This window comes from Diachasma alloeum, unplaced genomic scaffold (genome assembly GCF_001412515.2).
Source record: "Diachasma alloeum isolate Michigan unplaced genomic scaffold, Dall2.0 Dall_scaffold_00206, whole genome shotgun sequence".
NCBI classification, from domain to species: domain Eukaryota; kingdom Metazoa; phylum Arthropoda; class Insecta; order Hymenoptera; family Braconidae; genus Diachasma; species Diachasma alloeum.
In genome coordinates, this window is record NW_021680371.1 from 1,852,034 (window position 1) to 1,869,682 (window position 17,649).

The following is a 17,649-nucleotide window of genomic DNA, read 5'->3' on the forward strand; positions in this document are numbered from 1 at the left end:
TTAATTTATTCTCGGGGTCGAACCACGCTTTGTCAAATTTACAAAACACTTTGTCACTTGTTGATCGTACTGAGTTAATTTGATTGTCTATCGTTTTAGCACTGTTGAGTCACTGGTTGAATGGTCAATAAATAACGTGATTTTCTCTTAGTGAATTTCTATCGCCGAGCTAATAGACGCTAATGTACTGAACGTGTCTAAACTCTACGGAGTTGAATTCGATTCAAAATGTGCTATACGACAGATCGTTTGATACTGATTTGCGTTGATTTACGGTGACTCTACTGGACCTGAGCGTTGACCCGGAAAAGACCGATGATTTTCGCAATTGGCCGAGCTGATCGATCTTGGTCTTGGAGAAGTTGAGTTACGTTTCAAACAAGATCTTTTGACATTTTTTCGAAAAATCACTCGATTCCGAAATAGATGGAAAAACAATGAAAGAAGTTGAGGAGTACGACTTATAATGGTTTATAACGTGGCTGGTTGTCCATCTATAGGATTTAGGTTAAGAAATTCGGACCCGAAGATGGACAGTCAGTTTTTAGGAAAACTTTTTGTCGTTCTACATTCTCATCTGCAGAAAACTCTTTGTTGATGATTATAGTGTACATACCGTGTTTAATTGCATTGACACATTCATTTTTCACCATAACAATACTGTACTCCTCTACCCTAACTATTCACCACGGCACCGGCGTAAACTGGTGTTCCTACAACTACAATTTTATTTGTTTTCCTCATTCAAAATGTCGATTTCATCATCTCATTCAAATTTAATTTCAATCATCTCATTCAAATGTCGATTAATCTAAATAAATGAAGCATTTCGTAACCATAAATTAGTGTTAATATTGAAAATTAAATTGAATAGTACAGTTTTTATTCACATATTTGCGCAATATTCAAGAAAAGATGGAATCGTTCAACTTTTGGTCAGTGTGTATTTATCGGTCAGGTTACCCTAGAATGGTGAGAACTATTTAAAATCTTGATCAGATTTCGCAGGACACTCAGAACCAAATCAGCGAGATGTAAAATAATAACAAAAAAGACAGTTTCTGAGAGTTCGACTCCATTTTCTTCTGATCGTTACGTCGAGTCACAATTAGGGAATGTTGCTGTTCAACATGATTGTCCAATGGTTCTCCCCATCGAAGAATTTGTTACATTAGTCTCATCTGTGGAAAGAGAATAAAGACGTTTAATAAGGGCTAATTTAATGGAGAGATTTCATGGTGCCCAATTTTGAAATTGAGGAGCAAAATAATAGAAAGAGATCTATTAATTTTAATGAGTACGAATTTCATAATAAGAAAGCTACATTTTTTGCGGAACAGTAAAGATAACGAAGGGTTGGGTAAGATTCGTCGAAAAACCACTGGTCGAATGACAATTCGTCGAACAATTGGTCGAAAAGATAAATTCGTCGAAAAACCAATTGGTCGAATGGATCAATTCGTCGAAAAACCGATTGATCGAATGAATCAATTCGTAAAAAAATGGTCCATTTCAATTTCGAATGAAGTGTGGAGTCGGGATGAATTTCAATATGCATTTACAAGAAAAATTATTCGGACAAAAACGGAATCAAACACGTTTCTTTAAAGAAATTTGAAGATATAAACATCTTTTTCTAAAAACAAAAAAAAAACAAATCGAGTTAAATGCAATAGCGTATCACGGATCTATTCGATTCAACCCGAATAACGATAATATACACAAATTCATTGCGATGAATACAAGTGCACAGTAAATGTGGGCGTCCACATGAAAAGAGCCCACTTTGACGGTATTGGAGTTATGTATGTTCCGATAATCTTGATCAGATTTCTCACATTTTGAGCCCAAAATCAACTCGATAGAATGAAAACTGACGTCAGTATAGACGATCAAAAATACAATTTAACATTGGTTTAAATGGGAGATGTGGAGAGAAAAACGTGAATATCTCGACAACTAGATGCGACAAAGTGGGCCCTTTTCACGTGGACGTACAGAAATGATAGAATAAAACCAAAATTCAAAACAGAAACAAATATTAAACACCAGTTTAGGTTTGAAACACACGGCAATGATTTTCGACGAATCGAGAAGTTAGACGGAATGTGTTTTCGACGAATAGAACCATTAGACGAAATGATTTTACACGAATAAAACCATTCGACCAATTGTTGTTCGACAAATTGTCATTCGACCAGTGGTTTTTCGACGAATCGTACCGGTCCCGATAACGAAGATGGTCTTCAGAAAAATTCCACAATACCCCCCTGTAATACCGAGACATTTTTTGAAAAACAGCTTCGAAATTGAGTTGTATTCATCTTATGTCACCAATCCACCACTAAATTTTTCGAGAATTTCGAAACTGATTTATAGTCTTAATACTGACTTGTATTGTATTTTTTCCGAGTTATTTGGTATTGCATCGCCAGGATCGTGAATCTTTTGATGAGCGAATAAATTATATCTCTCTGCGAATCGTTTACCGCAGAGATCACAGCTGAACGGTTTTTCCCCAGTGTGAACCCTCATGTGTCGTTTCAAATGAGATGTGGATAGTAGAGACGCATTGCAGACCTGGAGACAACAACATGAAACATTAAATTCATAATACAATATTTATTGATTAAATGAAACTCAGGATCACCTTTTCTGCATAAATGAATTCAGTAGCAAGTACGTTACTTTTTCGCGCTGATATGTTTTGGCGCATCTAGTATTTTTGGGGGATATGAAAAAATTCTTTAAAAATTAAACCGCACACAGTAATGAAAAAAAAATGAATTCTACGAAATCTGCAAATTTTGAATGGGTCAGCGTGACCAAATTTGTAAATTGAGTGTTCCGTGACTGTGATGAAATTTTTAATCATGTAACTGCTTGTAAATTAATAGTACTCCGTGGCTTGAATTATTGTTCTGTTGCGTGGAATGAATAAGGAAATAGAAAGTATAAATTCGATAGAAAAAAATAATCCAATATTTGTAAATTGATAGTGTTCCGTGACTTATAATATCGTTGTCTGTTGTGTTGGATGTTAAGAAAAAAACGAATTTAATAGAGAAAAAAATGAATGCAATAGTTTGTTTAAACTTTTAACCAATTGCGTCCATGAGAAAGAAGATGAGTGTATAGAAAGTACAGTATATAAATTAATATGGAAAACAGAAAAATCGATCATTTGAAATAATAATAATTCCTTTCAGTAAAATACGAAAATGTTTTTTTTTCGAAAGATATTAAAGTTTTGTTATTGATGACATAAGGTACCAAAAAGTCTTGTTCCATGAAAATTAAACGATTGCGGTACTTCCGGTCAGGAGAAATGAAGCTCAGAGTTGCGCAATTTTGTCAAAATAAAATCGATGAAAAAGTAATAGATTTTTCGATACAAGTCTAATTTTTCTCTAAAATGTTTGCGTATGCAATATTGACTCTGAATTATAACTCGAAACTTTCCCTCACAACTGTATATCGACAAAGTGGCTCCTTTTCATCGGGACGACCACCTTGAATTTAAATCAATAACTTATCATTAAAAAAACTCACATGGCATTGATACGATTTTTTCCCCGTATGCGACAGCACATGCATATTGTACGACGTATGATGAACGAATCTTTTGCCACACAGGTCACACTGATACGGCATTTCTCCAGTGTGCATTGGTAAATGTCTCATAAGAGCGCCCTTCTGGGTAAAGCACTTGTCACAGAAGCTGCATTTAAATGGACTTATGCCATTGTGCATGCCAATGTGGATCTTGAGGGCATGCTTGTGCTTATAAGCCTGTCCACATTTCTCGCACATGTACGGACGGACAGACGAGTGGGATGCAATATGAGTCTTCAGTTCAGCAGATGTTTTGCATCTTTTATCGCAGATGGGACAGGAATGCTTCAGCGGTTCCTCGAGGGTTCTCGAAATTTTTTCCGACTTCCTAGATTCATTATTCTCTAGTATCTCGGGTTGTGGGTGCAACGAGGGCTCGAGTATTTTATTGTCTTTCAGAGATCCTTCATTACTACTTTCAACTTTGGATCCATTTTTTTGCTGACCATTTGGTATCTCAGGTAGATTGAGCTTTAATTGCAAGTCTTTTTGGCTCTCTTCGATTGAACAATTATTTGTACTACTTATTTCAACAGTCTCATGATTTAATAGTTCAAAATTTTGAACTTGAGGTATCTGGTATATACTATGATTATCAATGGCACTAATTCCTCCATTCTCCTGAATTCGAATTTCATGTTTGCTGATATGTCTATTCTCATTTAAAGTGTACGTCTTCAATATCTCATTCTGAATATTTGTAACTGTGCACTGGGCTTGTTCCAGCATTTGAAATAAATTATAACATTGTGAACACAGGTAGGAACTCTGCAGGTCCGTTACTGAGGGACGAATTGTGCCCAACACAAAACTCGCCAATAGCTCACCGCTCCTTGGTAGTGAAGTGTAAAATATATTTATGGAGGATGATATTTCAAGGGGGCTTCTGCATATCAGGCAAATCAACTCCGAGACACCAACTGTGGTCATCTCGGTTTCAACGTGCATTTGCCTTTTCTCATCACAAATTGACTTGTCATTGATTACACATTTCTGTACATTAGATATATTTTTTTCTCAATGAACGCAGGTTTTTCTAGAAATATGTTCATTCGATTTTGACTTCAACTTGTTGGAGTTGATAATATATAGGGAATCTTATATTTACAAGGTCTATGTCTCGTTCTTCAGGCTGGTGGGATGAAGAGTCGAACAACTTCCGCTTCGATGTAAATTATTTAGTGATTGTTGTCAACACAATTTCAAGCAATGCTTGTAACAAAGGTAAACACTCCCCACCTTGTGCACCACTCGGATGTTGGGATACTGGTAAAGCAGGGGATGATATTAGTCGCTGGGTTACTTACCCTAGCTTACGGAGGTTGACACTCTGACCGTGAAATCTTTAGGGTCGCTGCCAGCTTCGGTCAGGGAGGGAAAAATATGGTTGGGAGTAGAGATGCAAAATGATCGTCATTTTGTAGATCGCGTCATATGACCAAAAAATGACGGTCATGTGACGCACAAATTTTCCAACTACAAATGATTGTCACAAATCATTTATAAACAAATTGTTGTCAAACCATCTATATAGTTGCATAATGACGGTCGTAACTAATTTCCAATTTGTGACGGTCATGAATAAAACAAAATAGTTTCATCTGTATGGATGGAAAAAAAACGTGATTTCCATTTCAAAATGCGGATTAGGCCAATAAAAAAGGAATTCAACTGAAAATTGACCGAGAAAAAAATCAAGTTTCATCTATATAGACGAAAAATGACTGTCATTTTTTCTTGACAAGTTGTGAGGGTCACAGAAGGGGGAGGGGGAATTGTGACAGCCGCAATTAGAGATGCTTCGTCATTGACGGTCACATGGCGAAGCATTTATCACGGCTGTCAAAATTTTCCAGCCCCTTCTCTATGACCGTCACAATTTGCCAAAAAAATATGAGTCATTTTTCATCTACGAGAAAACAGAGACGGTCACATAGTGATAATCCCATTACTATTAACAAATTCCGTCGAAAAATACTTTTATTGGGACTTGACAGTCAAATATATCAATAGGCATTACAAAATATCAATGAATGTTTCATCCTCTAAGTGTATCATGAATGAGATCAAGTACTTGATTGTATAACAATTGTGGAGCTTCTGTCGCCCATAAGAAGTCCAAGTGATTAAACATCGTGTAATTAATTCGGACTATACCGATTGCATTTGGTAATTTTTTGTAAAACTCTTCCACATCCTGAAAGAAGGAGAAGATTGTTTCACCATCAATCTGAATACCCATACAATGAGAAAAAAATTCCAATATCTGAAACATATTTACTTGAGACGAGTAATTTTTCGCGTAGAAGAACCGTCAATCTTCAAGTATTTATTGTTTTCATGATTTTTTTTAAACATCTTCTAATGTTTCGATACGTAATATATTCATGACGTAATGCGGAATGATAGTGATAAATGAGAATTTATTCGAGTTCCTGGAAGTGCAAACATTCTGAGATTTAATCCGTTGAAAATAATTTACCTCTCTCCAGTAAATATGATCTACATATTAGTAAATTTTTCTCTTAGTGTATGAATAAACATACTCCAATAAACGTTGTCAGTTTTTACCTGGGCAGCAGCCAGCCAGTCATTGAGACCGTAGAAAAATGCCACAGGAATAGTCATCTTTGACACGTCGTAATCAGGTGGACTGCTTGCATTGTATTTCTCGATATTCTTAGTTGTTCCGTAATCGTATTGTCTGAATCTCCCAGAGGTCACTTCTTGTAGGTAATGAACCACAGTCTTGGTCGATGCACCTGCTGGGTCGTGATTCGTGATAACCGGAAGAAGACTCTGAATGAATTGTTGATCAATTATTATGAAAATTCGTCCAGTGCTTTCTGTATTTTTGTTAATTCCGCTCCTAGCCATTTACTGTCACACGCGAAGAGAAAAGTTGGATAAAAATTATCTAGAGAATGGCGGGAAATTTTACTACAGGGGTTACTCCCTAACATTTTCGCCTCTGGGGCCAGAATTCAAGGAATTAAATGTTCGGGAAGCCCTTACTCTTCCGTTGGAGGCGGAGCTAGGAAAGAGATAAACAGAGAGAAAGAATCTGCCTGTTTCACTCTCACACGTCGAGAGTAGTTTTACTGCGCAATCCCGTCGCGCAGAGGGACACGCAGATTTACCCAAACACATTTACGTTGTCGATGGTGGGGGAAGTCAACTTCTCCGACTGAAATGTGAGGGAACCGAAATATTAGGGAGTAACCACTGCATACGAAAGGTAATCGCGGCGCGAAATGGTAATTCAGTAAAAATACTTTTTACGGACGATTTCTTACGATGCGTTCGGTAAAAAAATAGTTGATGCCAATAAATAGAGCTTATTAAAGTCTATATCTATCAAAAACATTCATGAAATTCGATTGATCCCGTATAAGAAAAAAAGACCACATGCATACATTCATACAGTCACCATCTCAGAATCGCATTTTTAAACCATATTTAGTTACCGTAGCACAACAAATTGGAAACTGATATTTGAGTGATTACAAAGCTTCTATCGATGCAAAAATTATTGTTCTCTTTTCTGGCCCCGATGTGAACGATGTAAGGATGGACTAAAGTGGAATATTGCCATACCGCGTTTGTTAACAAAATAATTCTCCGTAATAATAGTCACTTCCGAGTCAGTTTTTCCGAGTCAACGGAGAAAAATTCAATAATGCACTGACACCCGACTCATATTATATTAATCAATTGAACTAACCAAATTAAATTGTGCCGCATCAAATCCGCTTATTGCAAACATCACATTTTCGCATACTTTTTCCTCTTTTGTAGTCAGAGCACACCCATATTTCCCTATGAGCTTGGTAATCCAGTCTCGAGGAAGAAATTTGTTGAGACTGAAGAACTTTTCGATGAGCTTTGAACAGAAAAATGTTAAACCTTCAATACTATCCCGACAATATCAAGTGAAATAACAATTAAAGCAGCTCTACCCTTGCGGCTCGAGTCATTGAGTGTTTTTACAAAAAAGAAATTCTGAAAATTATGGTTTTTATCTCTAAATTATTGAGATGAGTTACAGATCATGAATATAAGAATTATCTCATTTTTGATTTTTCATCGAGTTTTCGACCAATTCTTTGGAATTTTTTTACAATCTTTTCATTGAAAAATAACCTCCTAAGGGTGGAGCTACTTCAACCCGTAAGTGGTCGCAGCTCTTCACTGAACGTAGTTGGTCGCATGTAAGGGAATCCCCGCCCCGTATATTTTACGAGTGTAAGACCAAAAAAAGTTGGAAAAAATAATTTATTCCTTGTTTATGGGTAATTTTGAACCTTCAATGAACAGGAAATGGAGCTATTGAAGAAAAGTAATCGTCAGGCAGATCAAAAACTCATTATCATTAGGTGCAAAATTTCGAATTTTTGAGGTTAAACGCGGGGATTTTCAGGGAGTCGAGTTTTCAAAAGATTTTAATAATTCATTGGTGTACGTCTGAACCAAAAAGAAATTGTCGGTGTGTTCAATATGTTTTTGAAAGTAAAAATACAAATTTCCATGAATTTTTCACGAGGTTTTTGTGTCAAAAGAAAAAAACGAAAAACAGCGGGGATTCCCTCATTGTGAAACCACTTGAGAGGCTGTGTAGCTTGGACGGCAGTTACCATCAGAGTCGAAAATTGCAATTCAGTTTTTTATCGGGTGAAATAATTATTTTGAAACATCCAAATTCAGACATCTCGAATAACATCATTATGAAGCGTGTAAGAATTAGATTTTTCAAAAATCATCGGTTCACTCTAGAAAAAAATTTGATTGAAATTTTCTACTCGGATGGTAACTGCCAAGTTACATCACGCACGAAAAAATTTAATGCAAAAACCTAGCGAATTCGCTAGACAATTCTATTGGATTTCTATTGAACTTTCTATTAGTTTTTGGCCGATTCTATTGACATGTTCAATAGAAATCAATTTTTCTATACAACTTATTTTTTGGTTTTTTTGATTGATTTTCGTGATGAAAAAAAAAGAAAAATAGAATGATAAAAATAGAAAGTATCAGCCGAGGAATTTCTATCGAAAATATTTCAATAGAATAAGTTGTATAGAGGGATGGCCATCAATCATAGAATTCATCAATATTAAGAGAATATGAGCCTTACATTGGTTAAGGTTCTCATATAATATCAAAATCGAAAAACAATAAAATAATTGATAATTTAAATTTCCGATTGATGTTGAATTAAATAATTGATAATATAGGATTGTCAATTGTCCACTGAGCATATAATAATAAATTTCATAGAGGATTTTCGATTAAACAAATAATCGTCAATCTTGATAACTTATTGATTGATAAAATAATTCGGAATTTGAATATTTAATTGATGATTTATTTAAAAATTAAAAATTGCACAATAATATTAAACTGACTAATTGAAAATTTAACGCTAATCCTAATTAATGATTATGGCTATCTCTGGTTGTATAGAAAAATCGAATTCTATAGACTTTTTCTGTGGAATATTTTCTATTGAACATTTAAGTAGAATCCGCCAAAAACTAATAGAAAGTTCAATGAAAATCCAATAGAATTGTGTACTGAATTCGCAAAGTTTTTCTATTCAATATTTTCGTGCGTGATAGCCCCTTAAGGGTCAAATCGATTGAATACTGACTTCTACTTCACGTGCGTAAGGCGCAAAAATACGAATGGGGCTCTTCATATGAGTCATGTGAGCCACGGGTGCGAAGCTAATGATCAATCGAATTTTTTTATGCATGTCGGGGCGTTCTGCTGCCATAACGAAACTGCCAGTTGTTCCCATCGAGTGGCCAATATATATCACTTGCTCATCTTTGTAGCTGGTGACGTAATTTATCATAGCTGGTAAATCATGGATTCCCATTTCGTGCCAAGAATAGTCCCAATATTCCGAACCACTCGTGGATAATCGCACGTGCCCGGGAGAGTATGTGTTACCTCTGTAATTTCCGAGCCACACATCGTATCCGAGATCCGCTAGTAAATATGCTGCAATAGGACATGATAGTTTTCTGCAAAACTTGACACATTTGTTTGGTTGCAGGGAAGCCTGACGGAAATATTGCGATTAATTCCAGAAGTCGAGGGGTAATTCTGCGGATTATTTTTCGGGACGGGATTATGGCCATGCGGAGCGCAATATATTTGAAAACACAACTGAATAGAGAGGATCTATCACAATGTTTAATTGATTCGAAATAAATGAAAAGCTGCTATGCAATTGTCAGATGAAATTTCGAAAAGCTAGTGTGTAATTTCCAAAAAATTTAATAACGAATGAGCATCTTGGCCTCCAATACTGCGTTGTGATTGGCTGAAATCTAGGCCCGGAAAATAATCTGTGAAATATTTCTGGACCTTCCAATAGACAAACAATAGAATTTTCTACACTGAATCATTTATTCCAAATGAGATTCGTTAACTATTAACGAATGGTAGAGTTGAATATGACTAAATGAATATTTGTTAATACCGAGTCAAACAAGGCTCCTCAAATGTGGATTTGTTAACTATTAACGAATGGTAGAGTTGAATATGACTAAATGAATATTTGTTAATACCGAGTCAAACAAGGCTCCTCAAATGTGGATTTGTGAACTATTAACGAATGAACAGTTTTGAGACCGAATAGACCCTCGTTTCCGAAACCCATTCGTTAACAATAACTAATCCTTTCTATCAGTGTAGTAGTGAATGCGCTAGCTTCTACGAAATTTGTCCGTACGTGGGGTAGTTATTATTCGTACTGAAATGAGACAAAGGAATAATAGAGTATTTACGCAGAGCTTGGCCTCTTCCAGAAATCACCCAATCGGCAGAACTGCTCATGAGCCCATGCTGCAGGAATATGGGGTATCCTGTTTTATTCGGAATTCTGTGGATAGTTAGAAGATATCCGTCCTCTGTTTCAACCGTATGCGCCTCCGCAGGATATCCTGCTCGTCGAATCATTTCCGGCTGAAACAATGGACGTTTCTACATCGAATCAAATTTCAAATCGAATCCTTTCATTTTCAATAACACTAGATCTGTGCGCGCGCCTTCGCGCCCGCTTATCTTTTTGTTGTGAAGAAACTTCATATACTCATAGATGTTTTATAAATATTGATAACGACTTAAAGAGAATTAAGAGAATGAAGAGAATGAAGAGTGAAGCATCAATGAATAATTTTTAATCTTCGATTTATTCTTTTTTTTTTTACTTTTTAAAATAATCTGATTAGAATCTGTAATTGTTGAAAAATCAGGGGAGGGTTATGAATTGATTTCCTAAAAAACTGAAAAAATTTCTTGAATTCTTCGGAAAATTTAACAGTTTTCCAGATAACCGTAGATCACAGATTTTTCTCGAATTATTTGGGAAACCGAAGAATTTTCGTGAATTTTGTAGAATTTAGAATTTATGTATAAAAATCTGAGAAGCAAGAATTGATCATTTTGGCGTGTCATGAAATGTCATAATTCTCTTTTTCAACTGACCATGAAATTCCATTTTTTCTAATAATGCACTATTGCCTAATAATAAGAGCCGAAGGGGGTAAAATGGACACTTGAGAATTTTTTCCAATGTTAAAGTCTCACTGAGTTATTGATGAAATGAAATCATTGTTTTCCTTGAAGAGTACGCTCCTTTCTCTTTATAATGAGCCCAATCCGAGTTCGATTCATCAATTTATTCCTTAGTTCCATCAATCTATTCCTAGTTCTCTATTTCAGTCGCCGGTATTCTATCACGAATCAATTTAATAGAGGTTAATAATCCAATCGCATGTATTTTAACCCGTTTTAAGCCCAAGAAAAAATTAACTCACCGTTGATAATTCCATATCTGGATTATACGATCCATTAGAATACTCCAATTTGTCATTTTTATCGAGTTTTATATTGTATTCTTTACGATAGTAGATTGATGTTTTGATGAATTCTGTTGCCGTAACATTTACGATTAAAATAAGAACAAAGATCGAAACCCTGCAGGCAACGCGTGCAAGACAAGTTGAATGAGAAAGCATTATTCAGCAGTCAATGAAATCACAATAAACGTAATATGTCCGATAATTATTGTACACATTGATAACACACAATCACGTGTAAAGAGAGCGTACAGCTGATCGCTACTAGCGCATGCCACCGGCGCAGTGGAACTGCCGGGAATGCCTGTTTGCCTATTCGCATGTGACCATCGCACTTCATTCGTCGACCCTTTGCCTCGGGTCGAAGTCGAACGAGTCATGCCTGTGTACCCTGGTTACTATTCTGATATGATGAGACAACCTTGAGAATTGCATATTCAATTTCATACATTCTGTTTCGGGTATCACGAAACCGTAAACATCTCGGAATGAGAAAGATCGTGGATGGGTCGAAAATTTATCAAAGTTTTGTCAAACGCTAAATTCCGATTGGAATTGGGAATCGCCATGCATATTATCATTTTTAATTGCCAATGTAATGAATACATTTCACTGATGAGAGGAAAATAACCAATCTCGTTTGGGCCAACAAAATTGGTAGTTGAAAATTTCCGAGAAAAAAGTTGCTTGATTCGCATTTGAAACTCTCAATCATGGGTAATGGCTCTGCTTTCGACAATAACAAAATATTTGGCTTAAGGTTGTTGTGTAACTTTTTTTTCCACATTTTTCTTCAATTTTTATCGTAGATAACTCTAAGAATTAGCTGTAAAATAAGCCCATTATAATTGCAATTGACCATCTCAAACTTGAGATACTTTTTTTTCAATTTTTATCGTAGATAACTCTAAGAATTAGCTGTAAAATAAGCCCATTATAATTGCAATTGACCATCTCAAACTTGAGATACTTTTTTTTCAATTTTTATCGTAGATAACTCTAAGAATTAGCTGTAAAATAAGCCCATTATAATTGCAATTGACCATCTCAAACTTGAGATACTTTTTTTTCAATTTTTATCGTAGATAACTCTAAGAATTAGCTGTAAAATAAGCCCATTATAATTGCAATTGACCATCTCAAACTTGAGATACTTTTTTTTCAATTTTTATCGTAGATAACTCTAAGAATTAGCTGTAAAATAAGCCCATTATAATTGCAATTGACCATCTCAAACTTGAGATACTTTTTTTTCAATTTTTATCGTAGATAACTCTAAGAATTAGCTGTAAAATAAGCCCATTATAATTGCAATTGACCATCTCAAACTTGAGATACTTTTTTTTCAATTTTTATCGTAGATAACTCTAAGAATTAGCTGTAAAATAAGCCCATTATAATTGCAATTGACCATCTCAAACTTGAGATACTTTTTTTTCAATTTTACACGTTGGTAAATGCAGTTTCACCGTTTTCAATTTTAAAAAAACAACTCGACATTTTTCATTGAAAGAAAACAGTGTAGAAATAGTGTCAATCAATCTACTGAAAAAAAATGAAATCGATTGACCATTTCATTCTTGAGAAATCATCATAGAAAGTTATTTTTTTTCTCAGTGGGCGGGACAAGTTAGTTCAGTACGCGAGACGTGGCAACATACTCAATAAAACCAACCACGAATTCTGTCAGGTTATGAGTCACACGAACAGAAAGACACACTGCGCGTGGTAAAGTAAAATCCCAATTCAGTAATAGAGGGAAATCATAGGAGTAAGAATTGAATTCATTCATCTCAACAAAATTATTTTTATCTGATTAGTTTTTGAACCTAATGGTGTCGTCCATTATTTTTCATCAAGGATAACACTTTCGTCATTCAAAGAAATCGAATCGCAGAGGTTTTAGGGAACCAGCAGTTGAGCGCGTTAAACCGGATTCGTGAGGAATTATATGTAATGATCAATTGGCTTTTCCAGATATGGCAACGTCAGGATATGGAGCAGAGCTGTCTCCAGGCATGTCTGGCGGGTCGGAAGATGTCGATTTCATCAATAGGCTAGATAATGTTTGTCTGATGACAATCTTTTTGTACCTTCCTCCTGGAGACAAACTCACTGCTGAAAAAGGTAAAGCACGAGTGGATTCGGAATCATAAAATGTGGATAATCTTTCATTTTTCATTTCTTTTTCTATCTACAAATTTTGCGTCGCACTGTTTTGAGACGTGGAAAACTTCCAAGATTCAATAAGACTCAATTCTCTTCGTTCATATTTATCATCCTGATCTTACAGAATTCTGAAAATTTTTCAAGTCCCATTCCGTTTAGGAATTATTTCTAAACGCACATTGTGTACAAATGGTCTCCCAATACTCGTAAATTTGCTGAAAATTTTGCCACCATTTTACCACTTCTTTTACAGACCTAGATCTTTTGTTCGATGTTTTGCATAAGAACACGTGTCAATTTGTTTTACAATTTTCTCTTTCTCATGACGCATCAAAACAATCCGAAACTTTTACAGAATTTTTTCTACATGCAGAAAAACCTAAACATAAATTACGTTCTGCTAAGCGTAATTTACGGTTTGCTAAAAGTTATTTATTCTTAACAGCAATATGATGTGCGGTTTTTTTTCTGTTATGAAAATCTGAATTTAGGCTTCAAAAAGGTGGATTTTACGGACAAAATAAAAACGTAAATTACGCGCAAACAAAGCTTCATTTACGCTTCACGAAGAGTATTTCACGCTGAACAAATCGTATATTACGATTTGGATATAAACGTCGTTTACGATTTACTTATGCGTTATTTACGAAAAAAATCGTATTTTACGCTTGATGTAATTTTTTTTATCACTGTCCGTAAAACGTCGTTTTACAAACATTTTGTGTCCGCAACCCTCATATTCGTCAGAAAGGTTCTTTTCGGCCTTGTCACAAACATAGCTATTTCTTTAAGCATGCGTTATTGAAATAAAAAATGCAATTATTGATTTTTTTTTAATCTCGAAAATCTACATTTCACGAGACTGTGGAGGGGAGACGCATGTGTGCGCAGGCTTGAAATTTTTACCCAACAAGGGGAGAAGGTTGCAGAATCTATTCTAGCCACCCTCGTCCCTTTGCTTGCATGCGTTTTCTAAATAAAAAATGAAATTGTTAAAAAATCTGACCCTTGCTCCAAGTGAAAATTTTTTGTTTCGACATTTCTGGCGCCTACAAGGGTTTCATTGACATTAGCGGGGTCAATAAATGCAGAATCAACCTTCACTTGGCTAAAAAATTCGATTTTGGCGCAAGTCGACTTTCCTCCTGGAAAAACGGAAAATCTTTGAAAATCCTTTGAAAATCTGAAGAAAAAAACCTTTTTCAGTTTTCACTTTTTCCGCATACTTTTGAGAGTTCTGAATATTCCGTCGCTTAAATAGTTGGAATCAACGTTCAGCCGGCTAAAAAATTCGATTGTGGCGAAAGTCGACTTTCCCCTTGGAAAAACGGAAAATCTGACCCTTTGAAAATCTGAAAAAAAAAACTTTTTCAGTTTACACTTTTTCCACATACTTTTGAGAGTTCTGAATAGCCCTTCGCTTAAATCATTGGAATCAACGTTCACCCGGCTGAAAAATTCGATTTAGGCGAAAATCGACTTTCACCCTGACCCTTGACCCACGTGAAAATGAAAATTTTTTTTTCTTTTTTTCTGTTACCTCCGAGGGTTTCATTGACATCAGGGGGTCAATAAATACAGAATCAACGTTTACGATTTTTCATTTAAACACCGCCGCAAATGGAGACATGAGGGTGGCTAAAAATATTCTGCAACTCTCTCTCCTTGTTGGTAACAAATTTCAACCCTCCGCATACATGCCCCCCCCCTCCACCCCCTCGTGAAATCCCGTGTTCTCAGTAGTATAGAGAACTTCTCAGGGCCGAAAAGAACTGAGTATTCGAAAGGTCTCCGGAAAACTGCGTCGCAGAACTGATTACGACTTACCAGGTCAATGTAGGTCTAGAGAGATCTTGAAAGACCTGTGTACGTCCAACCAGAACCAAATCCTCGACTAGGGCAGATTAAGGGTCACGAGAGTTAGATTAATGGCCACAAGGGTCATATGGGTCACATTAACGGTCGCGAGGGGAATAATGAGGATAACACGGGTCCAATTAAGGGTCACAACGGTCAGAATAAGGATGATGGGGGTCATATGTGGGGTTATATGAGGGGGTGCGCAGCGCGTAACCCCCTAGTTACGGATAAGTAAACGTAAAATGCGGAAAAAATCGTAATTTACGAATACGAAACCGTAAATTACGTTTATGTAACCGTAATGTACGCTGATTTGGGCGTCATTCACGAATACGAAGTCGTAAATTACATTTATGTCATCGTAATTCACGGCAATATTGACCATAATTCACGCTTCAACTTCGAGTGTGAAATACGCTTCAAAAAGCGTAACAGACGACTTCTCAAACGTAATTTACGTTCAGGTCTTTCCTATGTGTAGTATCAAATCTACCCAATTCATATTTCCGACGCAATAGAAAAACAGCCTTAATTCACAGTTTGCAAACGTTGGAGAGCAGTATCCAAGCTTGCATGGAGCAACGTGACACATCTCGATCTCACCAAATTCACCGCAGGTCCAACTGATTTCGACAAATTACCAGATATCTACAAAAATATTCAAAGCGTCGCGAGAACTCTGAAGAGATGTGGACGTTACCTGTGCAGATTGAAACTTGGCAGTCCTTGTCACTACACAATGATTCCATTTGTTGCTAGACATTGCGAGAATTTAATCAGGCTAGAAATCTCTCTTTGCCAGAACGGAAATCACATTTCCAATGTTCAAAAAATTACAAGTTTAGAATACTTCTGTCTGGAGCAAATGATGAATGATTCTGGTTCAGATGTTCTTGGCGTCTTACCTTGTGAAAATTTACGTGAACTTTATCTACATGCGAGTGAGTTCGGATATGAATTCGAGAGTACGCAACGTCCAAAGCTGCCTTACGGTTATGATCATGTGAGTATAAATTATTCTACCTCAGCTATAGCTTGCCCACCACTTATCATTTGAATTTTCTGCTCCAGTATCTTCGAGATTTGATGAATTTATCAGTCATGTCCCTACACTATTTTGATGTGAGAGGCCCTATGGAAGACATCATAAATCAAAACTCTAAACTCACATCCCTCACCCTCAAAGACTGTGTTCTCACAAATTTGAACTTCTCTGGTCTCGCAAATTTGGAATATCTAGATCTTGAAAGTGCCATCAATGTCGACGACAATTTACTAGATCTGTTGGCAAAAAATTGCAAGAAGCTGAAGTATTTAAATCTTGATTGTTGCGACCACATCAGCGATGAAGGACTCACGTATCTGTGGCAATTGCCTCAACTGGAGGATCTTAGTGTGAATCACATATACGGTATAACAGATTTTACTTTTAGTGGATTACACAATCTGAGAAAGCTAAGTTGTGAGGATTGTGAGTGTGTACAGAGTAATGAACTCATCACTTTCTTGAGGATTGTTCCTAACTTGGAGTATTTGAACTTGAAATGGACCAGAATTACTCACCAGGTACTCATCGAAGCGAATGCAGTTACGAAGCGAAGAGCCAATGGTATTCCACTTCGGTTGTTGGTCGGCTCTTCCGTAACCGCTGATTGGGGTGAGAGTCCCGACTCCCCTTTGCTGATAGTCGAAAGTACAGATGATACAGTCTATTATCCGTATAGTCGTCGGAGTCCACGATTTTGTAATGAACACGATAACTTCGATCCTGATTATCAGTTTGAGTATGAGCATGGGTCGGATTCCGAGTCCGACGATCGGTTGGATCGTGATGCGCCAGATACGTCTAATTCAGACGACTGATTGAAGCTTGCATCCAGTCCACTACGACGAGATACACGGAGAGAAATTTTCACTAAAAATTACGGAACAATTCACGTAATGCGCAAAATAGGTAAAAATTAGTTTAGGTAAAAATTACGTGACCGTTCTCTACAATTTCCTACAACCACATTGCGCTCCGGAATTACGGAAAGGATACGTAATTTTTATTGAATATTTCTCTCCGTGCAAAAAACAAAATCTTTTTTTATTGGATTTTTTCTATTGAACATGTCAATAGAATCAGCCAAAA

At 36.2% G+C, this 17,649-nt stretch overlaps 3 protein-coding genes across 5 annotated transcripts; 1 reads left to right on the top strand and 2 right to left on the bottom strand.

Moving 5' to 3' along the window:
- Positions 1-1,033: 1,033 nt before the first annotated feature.
- On the bottom strand, positions 1,034-4,870 carry LOC107036140 (zinc finger and SCAN domain-containing protein 21). Of its 2 annotated transcripts, none has more exons than XM_015253884.1 (3): positions 3,553-4,870; positions 2,490-2,580; positions 1,034-1,181 (listed from the first exon to the last, which is right to left on the bottom strand). In XM_015253884.1, exons 1-3 carry the CDS (start codon positions 4,561-4,563, stop codon positions 1,126-1,128), a joined length of 1,158 nt encoding a protein of 385 aa, XP_015109370.1. In that variant the 5' UTR covers positions 4,564-4,870; the 3' UTR covers positions 1,034-1,125. The 2 variants fall into 2 exon arrangements, with proteins under 2 accessions (XP_015109370.1, XP_015109369.1); XM_015253883.1 differs by having other exon boundaries at positions 1,101-1,181; positions 2,393-2,580.
- Positions 4,871-5,577: 707 nt separating this feature from the next.
- LOC107036198 (lipase 3) lies at positions 5,578-11,768 on the bottom strand. The gene is made up of 6 exons (XM_015253979.1): positions 11,445-11,768; positions 10,413-10,590; positions 9,266-9,621; positions 7,340-7,498; positions 6,187-6,414; positions 5,578-5,812 (listed from the first exon to the last, which is right to left on the bottom strand). The coding sequence occupies exons 1-6, from the start codon at positions 11,643-11,645 to the stop codon at positions 5,654-5,656; spliced, it is 1,281 nt and encodes a 426-aa protein (XP_015109465.1). The 5' UTR covers positions 11,646-11,768; the 3' UTR covers positions 5,578-5,653.
- A 1,367-nt stretch (positions 11,769-13,135) lies between these two features.
- On the top strand, positions 13,136-17,540 carry LOC107036196 (F-box/LRR-repeat protein 2). Of its 2 annotated transcripts, none has more exons than XM_015253977.1 (4): positions 13,136-13,214; positions 13,464-13,613; positions 16,055-16,518; positions 16,587-17,540. In XM_015253977.1, the coding sequence occupies exons 2-4, from the start codon at positions 13,466-13,468 to the stop codon at positions 17,376-17,378; spliced, it is 1,404 nt and encodes a 467-aa protein (XP_015109463.1). In that variant the 5' UTR covers positions 13,136-13,214; positions 13,464-13,465; the 3' UTR covers positions 17,379-17,540. The 2 variants fall into 2 exon arrangements, with proteins under 2 accessions (XP_015109463.1, XP_015109462.1); XM_015253976.1 differs by having other exon boundaries at positions 13,145-13,257.
- Positions 17,541-17,649: the final 109 nt, after the last annotated feature.